Genomic DNA, 12,721 nt, shown 5'->3' with positions numbered 1-12,721 from the left:
AAGACTTAATGTAAAAATATGAAGCCATACAAAAACTAAAAGAAAAAGGTGGTGAATTCTTTTCTAATTTTGGAGTGAGGATAGTCAAACAATGACTCAAAAGTACAGAAGCCAAAAAGAAAGATTAATAAACTATCAGCATAAAAATAAAACACTTCTGCATGGCAAAAACAAAACACTGTAAGCTAAGTTAGAAGAAATGGCAAATTGGATAAAAATGTTTGTAGTTCATCTTATAGGCAAAGGCCTAATCTCTCTTAATTCATAAAAAATTTCTAGAAAGACCACGAAATTTCCTGCCCCCAAATTAGCAAAGTACATGGATGGACAGGTAACAAGCCTAACTTATAATAAGAGAAGTGCAAATCAAAACAAAATAGTGATACTATACTTTACCAGATGCCAAAGTCGAAGTTTTGACAACACATTGTGTTGGTGAGGCTGTGAGAAAATGAGCGTGCTCACTGAAAATGTCTGCGGAAACTACAACTGCATCTAGTGATTTGCCCCGCAAGCCCAATTCTGGGCATCTAGCCCATAGACCTTTATATGTATAAAGTGACATAAATACAAGATTACTCATTGTGGCGTTGTATATTGTGGCAATATACGAAAAAGGGTCCATCAGTGGGAACTAACTAATAAACTGTTACATCCATGCAATTAAATACTGTGCAGATGTCAAAAACAAGAAACTATTCTGTTATGATAAAGGCCCAGGCATATATTAGATGAAAAAACAAGGTGCAGACAGTTTGTGATAGGCCGTTGTATATTGGCTTGCAACACAGTGTTTACCTAATTTCCTAAATTAAAAAGAATTGGAAGGATAAACTATTATTGTTTACTTATTTGGGGGCTAGGTTGGAAGGAGAGGTATAGGGGTGAGACTTCTGTGTTAAATATTTAAAAAATAAATTTTGGGACTTCCCTGGTGGTTCAGTGGTTAAGAATCTGCCTGCCAATACAGGGGACACAGGTTCGAGCCCTGGTCTGGGAAGATCCCACATGCTGTGGAGCAACTAAACCCATGTACCACAGCTACTGAGCCTGCACTCTAGAGCCCGCGAGCCACAACTACTGAGCCCATGTGCCACAACTACTGAAGCCCCTGCGCCTAGAGCCCAAGCTCCGCAACAAGAGAAGCCACTGCAGTGAGAAGCTCGTGCACCGCAACAAAGAGTAGCCCCGGCTTGACACAACTAGAGAAAGCCCATGTGCAGCAACGAAGACCCAACACAGCCAAAAATAAAATAAATTAAAAAAAAATTAAAAAATAAAAAACAAATTTTGACTTTGAGTCATGGAGATGAATTATCCCATCCAAAATCAAATGAAAAACTGAAAAATATCAGGCTCAAACAGCTTTAAAAATATCTAACTTCTTCAGAGTCTTAAAGCTAGGGAGGAACAGAGTGGGTATTTTATCTCAGGACTGACACCAAATTTCTTGCTCTTCCCGTGAGGTTAGGCTGCTCCTTCCTTAGATTGTGGGAGTGGAGTGTTGGTCTGTGCTGTGCCTCTTAATCTTTGATCTTTGTTCCAGGCTTATGGCCCCTGCGGTCTGATCCTAATCGGGAGACTGATGACACTTTGGTGCTCTCTTTTGTGGGCCAGACAAGGTAAGATGAGTCTGGTGCCAGCTCCAGGTGCTCATGTGAAGGTTGCAAGGTGGGGCAGCTGGTCTGGCTGACCCTGGCCTTCCATTCTGCTGCAGAGTTCTCATGTTAAACGGAGAGGAAGTGGAAGAAACTGAACTGATGGGTTTTGTGGACGATCAGCAGACTTTCTTCTGTGGCAATGTGGCTCATCAGCAACTCATCCAGGTAGTAACGGAGAAAAGGGCGGGCCTCGTTTACACTTGAATTTGACCTAGAGTGCAGTACAGAGCACTACCGGATTTTTGGAAGTCAGTTTTTATGGCTCTAAAAGTAATGTAAAAAGGCTAGGGAAAAAACTGGAATTACCTAATCACCCACTACTGAGAGCAGTTTAATTAACTCTTAACTTTGGAGTTGTTCCCTTTAGCTTTAATTTTTCTTTGCAAATGTATATACGGTTGGCCCTTTGTATCTGTGGGTTTGGATCAGAAATATTTGGGATGGGAATTCTCTGGTGGTCCAGTGGTTAGGACTTGGCATTTTCACTTCCATCCCTGGTTAGGGAACTAAGATCCTGCAAGCCAAGTGGCATGGCTGAAAAAAAAAAATGGGGGAAAAAAACTTCAGAAAGTTCAAAAAGCAAAACTTGAATTTGCTGTGCACCAGCAGCTATTTACGTATCATTTACACTGTATTTACAATTATTTACATAGCATTTACGTTATATTAGGTATTATAATCTAGAGATGATTTAAAATACACTTAAGGACGTGAGTAGTTTATAAGCAATTATTGTTCCATTTTATATAAGGGACTTGATTGAGCATCTGCGGATTTTGGTATCGGCTGGGGGACCCTGGAACCAGGCCCCTGCAGATGCTGAGGGATGACTGTATATTGTGTTTATTCACATTTTCTTTTATGGATGGGATCATTATATATATATTTTTTGAGGGTGGGCAGGGGGATATTGTTTTCACACTAATTATATCCTGTCTTCTGAGACACATTTTTCCCCCGTGTTATAATAGTAGTATATACTTATTTGGAGAATACTGAAAAGCACAAAGAAGGAAAAAAACTAGTCATAGGCTACCATCCATATATGACTTTTGGGAGCACTTTCAGGGCGCTAATTATTATAACCAGAGTTCTAACTCTGTTCAGATCCTCATCTTAAATCTTTCTGTGACATGGGGGGCATATAGCCTTTTGGTACTTCTGTTAGCTGTGAGAGCCTGATTTCTTCACACCTCTCAACGCCTGGCAGTCTGTTTAAGTCTGGAGTGACCGTGATGCTCTTGGTTTTTTGCACACCCTCCTCACCTTTTGAGCCGTTCTCCACACTGAGCAGAGTCAGTGATTTGCCTGTGGCAGGTATAGCACTTGAGGGCCTGAGGACTATTGAACTGTCTTTATCTTTTTATCCTCTTGGTCTTCCTTTTAGGCAACAGGCAGTGGTGGGTTTGGTAAAAACCAGAGGGAAGCTTCTGTCAGTTTGTTGAACAAATGTGGGAAGTGCCCAGTTACTGACTCATCGCTTTGTCAGTGTTTTCTAACTGGTGGCCTGAATACTGGCCCCAGCTCACATATCTCTTGTTAAAGGGCTTTCCTGTTTTTTTTTTTTGATTTTCAGAATTATGCTGCTGCCCTGGTTTTGTAATTTACACTAGATCAGACCCTTCAAAAGCTGATTTCCCATTTTATACCAGCCCCATTATTACTAATGATGGATTTCTTCTCTTTTTTTTCAAGGGCAATATTAGGTTTTTTATTAAAATCTTTAGTCTTCCCCATTGAAGCTTCTGAAACACCTTTGTTCAGCCATCAAAAGGACCACATTTTCTGTGTATGAAACCAGAGTTCTGCTTTCTGATCTCTCCCAAACTAGAGCCTTTCCTTTCTCAGAGCTGTGATCCTGCAGCCTCGGCTCGGCATCACACCCTGTCCTTGGTCCTCTAGACCCTGCACTGGGGCTTGAAGACAACCACCCCTCCCCCTTTGGCTCCTCTAGCTTTGAATTACACGTAAACCTTGCTGGCCTTAAAAAAATACCTTCTAGACCCCAGAACTTCCCTCCAGCTATTGCCCTATCTCCGTCTTCATCTAGATTCTGGAATCAAAAAAGTCTGTCTACACTGGCTGTCTTCCTTCTCCTATCTTCACTGCAGGCTGCCTGATATGACCCCTCCTACTAAATTGGGCGCACATTCCAGTAGCTGCTGCCTCTTTCTTGAGATGTGTCCTTCCTGAGCTGTCCACTTACCTCTTTTCTAACTTTCTTTCTAACCCTCTAAATGTGCCTTCTCATATACTTTTTTTTTTTTGAGGCTTGTTTTTAAGTTTATAGTGATGTCTTCTTTTTTTGAATTTTATTTTATTTATTTTTTTATACAGCAGGTTCTTATTAGTTATCTATTTTATACATATTATTGTATATATGTCAATCCAGATCTCCCAGTTCATCCCACCACCACCCACCCCCCGCCACTTTCCCCCCTTGGTGTCCATACGTTTGTTCTCTACAATGATGGGCTTCTTTACCAAATGGAAAGACTAATAACCCTTTGAAGTATTATGTAATCCCATTGTAGTTCATTAGTATGAATAACAGCTTGTAGTGTTTCTGCATCCCCCATAGTGTTTATAATTCTAAAGGGCTTTCCTCTTTAAGTAGAAACTCAATTTTGATAAGTAAGGTGTATTGATACATAATAGTGTTATCAACCTGCTTTTTGTTTTATTTCAATGATGAAATAAATGTATAAAATGTATTCATACATAGTAAAGAACTTGTATATTTTGGATATTTTATTTATTTATTTTTTGGCTGTGCCGCGTGGCTTGCAGGATCTTAGTTCCCTGACCAGGGATTGAACCTGCGCCCTCGGCAGTGAAAGCGCGGAGCCCTAACCACTGGGCCGCCGGGGAATTCCCAGAACTTGGATATTTTAGAGACCTGATTTTTGGGTTGAGAAAAACAGCTAGACTTGTAGTTGCAGGTCTTATTTACTCCGTCGATACCTTTCCATAGGTTGTGTTACCCAAGCCTTACTCAGAGTGAAACAGGCCTTCTCTTTTTCTGCCTGTAGGTATGTAAGCTGTAAGCTGCTTGAAGCCAGTCTTCTTCAGGGCTTCAGCTAAAAATGACATCTTCATGTAATTAATCATTGCAGAACTTTGGAAAAATATACCTATGTGGCAGAGGAGCTTATTCTTAGGGTTCCACCAGGGCAGCATTTACCACCTTCTCACCCCTGTTTAGATCCCTGCAGGGGCTTGGAGACATTGCTCTTCTTTCTCTAGATCACTTCAGCATCTGTGAGGTTGGTCTCTCAAGACCCCAAAGCTCTCGTCAGTGAGTGGAAGGAGCCTCAGGGCAAGAACATCAGTGTGGCCTCCTGCAATAGCAGCCAGGTAGTAGTAGCCGTGGGAAGGGCCCTCTACTACCTGCAGATCCATCCTCAGGAGCTCCGACAGATCAGGTGTGTGTTTATCTGTCTGCTCTTTTTGTCCTCCCTGTTCTCTGGGGCTTCTTTGATCCTTGGATTCCTTCCTCTGACATATTCTTCCTTGTTCAGCCACACAGAGATGGAACACGAAGTGGCCTGCTTGGACATCACCCCTTTAGGGGACAGCAGTGGAATGTCCCCTCTTTGTGCTATTGGTCTCTGGACAGACATCTCAGCCCGAATCGCGAAGCTGCCCTCTTTTGAGCTACTGCACAAAGAGATGCTGGGTGGAGGTGTGTTTCTTTTAAGGACCTGGGTTGGGATCAGAATCAGAATTTGGAACAAGAACTTAATGTACCTCTTTCCCACAGAGATCATTCCTCGTTCTATCCTGATGACCACCTTTGAGAGTAGCCACTACCTCCTTTGTGCCTTGGGAGATGGGGCGCTTTTCTACTTTGGGCTCAACATTGAGACAGGTGAGACTAGCACCTCGAGTGAGGGGCTCTTCGGAAAATCTGGAGTATTGGAGTTGGCAGAGTTCTTAGCCTCAGGGTGCTGCTTTTGAAGCTTCACAATCCAGCTGTGTGTCCTGTTTCGTTTCTTTCCTTCTTTCTCTGGATGCCGTTCTTTCTGTAGGCCTGTTGAGCGACCGTAAGAAGGTGACTCTGGGCACCCAGCCCACCGTATTGAGGACTTTCCGTTCTCTTTCTACCACCAACGTCTTTGCTTGCTCTGACCGCCCCACTGTCATCTACAGCAGCAACCACAAATTGGTCTTCTCCAATGTCAACCTCAAGGAGGTGAACTACATGTGTCCCCTCAACTCAGATGGCTACCCTGACAGGTGAGCCTCTTTTTCTTTCCTCAGCGAGAGCCAGGAGTGAGGACATCGTGTTGTTTTCCTCAGACCCTCCCCTCCAGCCTTTTCCTAATGACAAAGTCCGTGACCAGCTGAGATGGGAGTATAGAGCAGAGGTTTGCAAATCTCGGCTATGCAGTAGAAACACCTTGGAAGCCTTTTTAAATGTACAGAATTGTTTTTGAATCCTTCTTAGAGTTTGATTTGGTGGATCTAGGGTTGAGCCCTAGATCTGAATCTATATTTTTAGAAAACCTCGTAGGCGATTCAAATGATTAGTCAAGTTTCAGAACCCCTGATGCAGAGATCTTTATGAATTCCCCTGGAGCAGCGATTCTCAAAGTGTGGCTCCTCATAGCCACAGCACTACCTGGGAACGCATTAGGAACGTAAATTCTCAGGCCTCACCCACGGATCCACTGAATCAGAAACTCCAGGGTTGGACCCAGCAGTCTAGTTTAACAAGCCTCCCAGCTGATTCTGATGCCAGCATGGTTTGATAGTTTGAGCATCACTGTTCTATGTTCGAATGCTTCAGTATTAAATAGTTAGTTGTTAAAAATCTCAGCCTAGGCCCAACCAGACCAATTAAATAGGAAAATCTCAGGGGCGGGACCAGGCATGTTTCCCAGGTGTGATTTAGCATAGAGTCAGTTGAGAACCACTACCCTGGGGTAAGCTAGTGTAATTCTGCCTTGTTTTCCTTCCCCTTGTGGAGTTGCCTCGTAGAATCCTTTCCTTCCTTGGGTCTACTCACTCTAAACCCAGAACCTTCTTTCCAGCCTGGCACTGGCCAACAACAGCACCCTCACCATTGGCACCATTGACGAGATACAGAAGCTGCATATTCGTACGGTTCCCCTCTATGAATCTCCCAGGTGAGGGCAGGGTAGGGGAGCTGTGGGGGCAGGGGTGCCCTGGGGGTTGGTGTGGAGCACCTCAGACTTCTCCTGAGGGGGCCCTGTTGCTCTGTACTTGTTCTACAGGAAGATCTGCTACCAGGAGGTGTCCCAGTGCTTCGGGGTCCTCTCCAGCCGTATTGAAGTCCAGGACACGAGTGGCGGCACAACTGCTCTGAGGCCCAGCGCCAGCACCCAGGTGAGGGCAGTGGACAAAGAAAGATGGTGTGAGAGCGGGGCAAACTGTTCTGTAAAGGCTCAGCTAGTAAATAGTTCTGGCTTTGCAGGTCATATGATCTCAGTCACAACTACTCAACTCTGTCTGCCATTACAAAGACAACCATAGACAACAGGTGGGCATAGCTGGGTTCCAATAAAACTTTATTATTTATTTAAGAAAAAAAATTAAATTAATTTATTTTTGGCTGCATTGGGTCTTCACTGCTGTGCACGGGCTTTCTTTAGCTGAGGTGAGCGGGGGCTACTCTTCGTTGCAGTGCACGGGCTTCTCATTGCGGTGGCTTCTCTTGTTGCGGAGCATAGGCTCTAGAGCGCAGGCTCAGTAGTTGTGGCGCACGGGCTTAGTTGTTCCGCGGCATGTGGGATCTTTCCGGACCAGGGATCAAACCCGTGTCCCCTGCATTGTCAGGTGGATTCTTAACCACTGTGCCACGAGGGAAGTCCCAAAACTTTATTTAAAAAAAAAAAAAAAATTATTTATTTGGTTGCCCTGGGTCTTAGTTGTGGCAGGCAGGCCCCTTAGTTGCGGTTTGAGGGCTCCTTTGGTTGCGGCTTACCGGCTCCTTAGTTGAGGCATGCGTGTAGGATCTAGTTCCCTGACCAGGGATCAAACCCAGGCCCCTTGCATTGGGAGCACGGAGTCTTAACCACTGCGCCACCAGGGAAATCCCCAATAAAACTTTATAAAAACAGGCAGTGAGCTGGATTTGGCCCCCTCATTAGAGGCTTGAGAAGAACTTTGAGTAAGCGTGGCTGTCAGTGATTTTGCTACTTGGTAGCCTTGCCTGATGAATAATTCCTTTTCTCTTAACATCAGTTTGGGTGCTTTGTGCAGGGTATGGGTAACAGTGCAGTATAATAGGTAAGAGCATGGCATTTGGAGTCTGACAGAACTGACTCCAAAGTTTATTGCTAGCTGCGTGACCTTGGGCAACTTCAGTTTTCTCATCTGCAAAATGATAATAGTGGGACAATATGGAGCCGCACATCACAGACCCAATGGAGATGTTAGCTGATCGTTTTATTCCACGTGTTCTCTGCCTTCCTTGCTCACAGACATCTGTGGTATGGCTTCTTCCCTTAATCCAGAGTAGAAGGTCTTTACACTTTTCTTTTTATTTGCAGTGCTCTCCTGCTCCTCCCATTGAGAGAGGTGGAAGCCTGTCACTTTACTAGGTCGCCTGAGTTTCTCGTTAGCTTTCTTGATGTCGTAGCATCACTGTTTTAGTGCTCTATAATGCTCTTACGTTCTGGCGGTGTTTTGGATGCTGTGTCAATACCATATGGAATGTGGATCCTTAGCCTTGGTTCCTGAGTCCTCCTTGAAGCCCTCTGTTCTTTAGGCTCCATGCAAGCGGCCAGCCTTAAGGTTTCCTCGTTCAGACTCAGCCGCTGTTCCCTGATCCTGCCTGATGCTCACACTGTTGTTCCCAGCACCCGTTCTGCTTTTGAGAGGGGTGATGTGTGTTCTCTCTGTTCCCAGGCCCTGTCCAGCAGCGTCAGCTCCAGCAAGCTGTTCTCCAGCAGCACAGCCCCTCACGAGACCTCCTTTGGAGAAGAGGTGGAGGTGCATAACCTCCTTATCATTGACCAGCACACCTTTGAAGGTGCAGATGAGCTCTTTCTGTCATTTTGTACCTACATCCTCCCTAAGCTAGGCTTTTCTGGGCTCTGCTGTATTCCAGAATTTGATGGACACTGGCAGACCATCCTAGGAGGAGTAGAAAGGGGTGGGGCCTCTGAGTTGGCCGTGAGTCCAGAGTGCTGGGCCTCCTCAGGTCAGAATAGGTTGGTGAGGAGACAGGAATAGCAGGAGGCAGATCTACTTCGAGCTGAGCTGTGGGCCTCACAAGTACAGAAGCGTGCTTGCGTGGGGGTTGTCAGCCAGTCGCGTCTCTTCTCCTCCCTTCTAGTGCTCCACGCCCACCAGTTCCTGCAGAACGAGTATGCCCTCAGCCTGGTCTCCTGCAGGTTGGGCAAAGACCCCAACACGTACTTCATCGTGGGCACGGCCATGGTGTACCCTGAAGAGGCGGAGCCCAAGCAGGGTCGTATTGTGGTCTTTCAGTATTCAGATGGTAAGCGGACACAGTCTCCGGCTTTTGAGAGATTTGGAACTGGGAATGTAAGCAGACCCTTTTAGGTTTCAGTCTCAGTTACGCAGAAGAACTTGGGTTAATTGCTGTGACGTGAGACTCATGATGTTTCTCTTAAGCTCTTGATGATCTGAATGAGTTTTGGAGTATGTGAGCAGAGGCACAAATAAAATCTAGCACGTGTTTCTTCCTTTTTCACTCTTTGAAAGGAAGGAAAAACGGGGAGAGGTGAACTATGAATAAGAGAACATGCCGACCAGAACGCGAGTTAGGAATCCTAGTAGGAATCCTAGATGTGTTTCCCACTTGGCTGCTCAGCCTTTAAGGTCCTCTTCCCAGCGTCAGCACTTTGAGTTCATTTCTACATCTTTTCCCATCTCCCCTACTCAAGATGGTTCTAAAGACTAGCCGTCAGCCCCGAAATCTCAGAATAGATGGCTGAGATGGAATTTGGTCTCCATCTTGAGGGAGAGATCTGGAGTCTCAGGGTGGGAGGCACAACCTGAATGCTGTGTAGAATCACTGCACATTTGGGGTTCACACTTCAGTGGTGGTTAACCCCAGTGTGTACTGACTCTGTATTTCCTGCTTTCAGATGAGTGGTTTTGGGGGCAGGAATTAGAGCCAGAGGGGAAGCATGGGATTCTTTTGATTAGTTAAAGTATGGGCTCATAAAGGAGACTTAAGAGTATCTTTTTTCCCCTAGGAAAACTACAGACTGTGGCTGAAAAGGAGGTGAAAGGGGCTGTGTACTCTATGGTGGAATTTAATGGGAAGTTGTTAGCCAGCATCAACAGCACGGTGAGGCCCCTCCCACTGGTGTCATGCCTTAGGCCTCACACCATTGTCCACAGAACATGTTTCCCTTGTATTTCCTGGAGCTGCACGTGTATCACGATTTTAAGGATAACAAAGTAGTGAGTATGGAGGATGGGGTTGGGAATATGGGGAGCTGGGGTTGGACCGGACAGCAGGTTTGGTTATGTGAAGTCCGATCACATCATCCTAAGCGCTGCGGGAATTGAGAAAGGGGTAAGAGCTATGGTCCCTGCGCTTAGAATGTCTCGTGATGTGAGAATATTTCATCTGTGGAACAAAATGAGCCAAACCGCATTATCCTGAGTACGTCCCTGAAATACTAGGCCTGTGAAATATGCCACTTCGCTTCCGGCATGACCCCACCTCCTCCCTTGCAAAAAAAAAATGAGTTTCATGGTCAAATGCATTTGGGAACTGCTGTATCCTGTATCCTCTTCTTAGAAGCTTCACGGTGCATCTTATCATATTACAGGTTCTGAGAAGATCAAGAGTAGAGAGACATTATTTAAATACTTTAAATCGACATTCATTCAAGAAATATTAACTGAACACTTGCAGTATACCAGGCACTGTTTTGGTAGTTGGGATGTAGCAGTAGATGAAATGGACAAAGAGCTAGCCTTCTGGGGCCAGTGAGCAAATTGAATACATATGTGTACCCAGGACGATGAGAAATACATGGTGAGAAATAAAAACGGGACAAAAAGCTGAAGGAGTACCAGAGCAAGCATGGGAGGTGGCGCTGTTTTGTCACGTGGTCAGGAGGGTCTTGTTTATACAGTGGCATTCGGGCAGGTTCCTAAAGGAAGGGAGGGAGCAAGCCATGCCTCGGTCTGGGAGAAGACAAGTGCCAGGAGTCCGGGGCCAGCCTGCCTGCACTCTGCACGGGTGGGCGCTGCTGGGTGACGGGAGATGAGTCTGAGAGGCAGCGGAGCGCCAGCACTTGCGGAACCTGATAGGCCGAGTGTGTAAGGACTTTGGGTTTTACTCTGAGGGTGATGGAGACCTCTAGAGGGTTCGAGCGAATGAGTGACATGACTGTAGTTATATTTCGAAAAGCTCATTGCGCATCCTGGGAAAGGTCGTAGGGGACCAAGAGTAGAGGCAGTGAGATCAGTTAGGAGGCTCTGGTGATGATCCAGATAGCAGTTGATGGTTGCTGGGGGCAGGGTGCTGATAGAGGAGGTGAAGGGTAGTCAGATTCTGCAGATGTTAGTATTGAGGGGCTCTGGTGATGGATTGAAGATGAGGCGTGAGAAGGGAATAAAGGGCCAAGAGTTTTGGCCTGAGTAACAAGGATGGTGTTGCTCTGTACTGATGGGGGGAGATAGTGAGTGGAGCAGGTTTGGAGGGGAAAGGAAAACTGTTCTTTACTCACAACACTTCTGACACCATATGTATGGGGTTTTTAATCCCTATACCAACCAGTTTTCCAACCAGACGTCCTATAATTTAATTGAATTCTGACATTAGCCACCCAGAGTTAGTGTCAGACCTCACAGGTTTAAGGGCTCAGTCCCACAAGACTGTCCTTACTTCAAACCCCAGTCCCAAGTAGTGGTCCCCAAACTTCTGTCTGACTTGGTACAAAGTCAGGGGTGCCCCAAATTCCCCACCCCCCCTTAGGTTTGATAATTTGTTGGAAGGGCTCACAAAATTTGAAATGTTTACTTATATTTGGTGGCATATTACAAAGGATTTTCTAAAGGATACAAATTAATAGCCAGATGGAGAGGTGCGTAAGGCAAGGTCCAGAAGGGTCCCGCGGGCAGGAACTTCTGTCTTCGTGGAGTTGGAATGCACTACCCTCCCAGTATGTGGCTGTATTCACCAACCCAAGAACTCTCTGAACCCCATAGTTTAGAGATTTTTATAGAGGCTTCTGTATATAGGCATGATCCATCATTAAATCAGTCTCCAGCCCCTCTTTCTTCCCTGGAGAATGGGGGTGGGGCTGAAAGTTCCAAGCTTCTGTTCATGGCTTGGTCTTTCTGGTGACCAGCCCCCATCCTGTAGCTATCCAGGAGCCACCAAGAATTGCATCATTAGAACGAAAGACTCCTATCACCTAGGAAATTCCAAAGGATTTAGGAGCTCCGTGTAAAACATTCCTATTAGGAAATTACAAAGGTTTTAGGAGCTTTCTGTCAGGAACCGGGGGCAGAGACCAAATGTATATTTCTTCTTATGTTGCAGTGGGGAAACCAGAGGTTTGGTTTTGAAAATGCTAAGTTTCAGTAGTCATCTCAGTGGAGATGTCAGGTAGGTAGGTGGATGAGAGAGGTATGGGTTCTAGCAAGAAGCAGATTGAAGATACTAGTGTGGCAGTTACTAGGTGGCATGTAAAGCTGAGAGTGGCGGAGATCACCTACCTGCTGAGAGTGGGTAGAGGAGAGATCTGAAGACTGAGCCCTGGGGCCCTCCAGCCTTTCAAAGTTGGGACGAGGAGGAAGATCCAGCCAAACAGAGAGGAGGTGCCTAGTGAAGTAGGAGAGGAACCAAGAAAAGTGTTCTGGAAGCCATGGAAAGAAAGTATTTGAAGCAGGAGGGAAGTGATAAACTGCAGGTGCTGTCGGTGGGTCAGATAACATAAGGATCGAGAAATGGCCATTGGTTTAGCTCTTTTGGTTGAGTGGTGGGGATGGAACCTGACTGGAGAGGGTTCAACCAGGGCGAGGAGGCGAGGACAACTAGGATCAGGAAACCCTTCCCAGGAGTTTTGCAATAAAGAAGAGAGTAATGGGGTAGCTAC

At 45.6% G+C, this 12,721-nt stretch overlaps 1 protein-coding gene across 1 annotated transcript in view; it reads left to right on the top strand.

The window, feature by feature from the left end:
* DDB1 (damage specific DNA binding protein 1) overlaps window positions 1–12,721 on the top strand; it is a 31,758-nt gene that overhangs the window by 11,954 nt on the left and 7,083 nt on the right. The window contains exons 11-21 of the mRNA XM_027089905.1: window positions 1,547–1,622; window positions 1,718–1,826; window positions 4,908–5,086; window positions 5,183–5,346; window positions 5,425–5,532; window positions 5,693–5,900; window positions 6,698–6,793; window positions 6,902–7,013; window positions 8,538–8,661; window positions 8,968–9,132; window positions 9,857–9,951. Of these exons, the coding sequence (XP_026945706.1) occupies window positions 1,547–1,622; window positions 1,718–1,826; window positions 4,908–5,086; window positions 5,183–5,346; window positions 5,425–5,532; window positions 5,693–5,900; window positions 6,698–6,793; window positions 6,902–7,013; window positions 8,538–8,661; window positions 8,968–9,132; window positions 9,857–9,951 (1,436 nt within the window). The remainder of the gene's footprint in view (window positions 1–1,546; window positions 1,623–1,717; window positions 1,827–4,907; window positions 5,087–5,182; window positions 5,347–5,424; window positions 5,533–5,692; window positions 5,901–6,697; window positions 6,794–6,901; window positions 7,014–8,537; window positions 8,662–8,967; window positions 9,133–9,856; window positions 9,952–12,721) is intronic.

This window comes from Aethalodelphis obliquidens, unplaced genomic scaffold (genome assembly GCF_003676395.1).
Source record: "Aethalodelphis obliquidens isolate GAN/ISIS:26980383/991018 unplaced genomic scaffold, ASM367639v1 scaffold69, whole genome shotgun sequence".
In the NCBI taxonomy this organism is placed as follows: Eukaryota; Metazoa; Chordata; class Mammalia; order Artiodactyla; family Delphinidae; genus Aethalodelphis; species Aethalodelphis obliquidens.
This window is presented reverse-complemented; position numbering and strand designations above follow the sequence as displayed.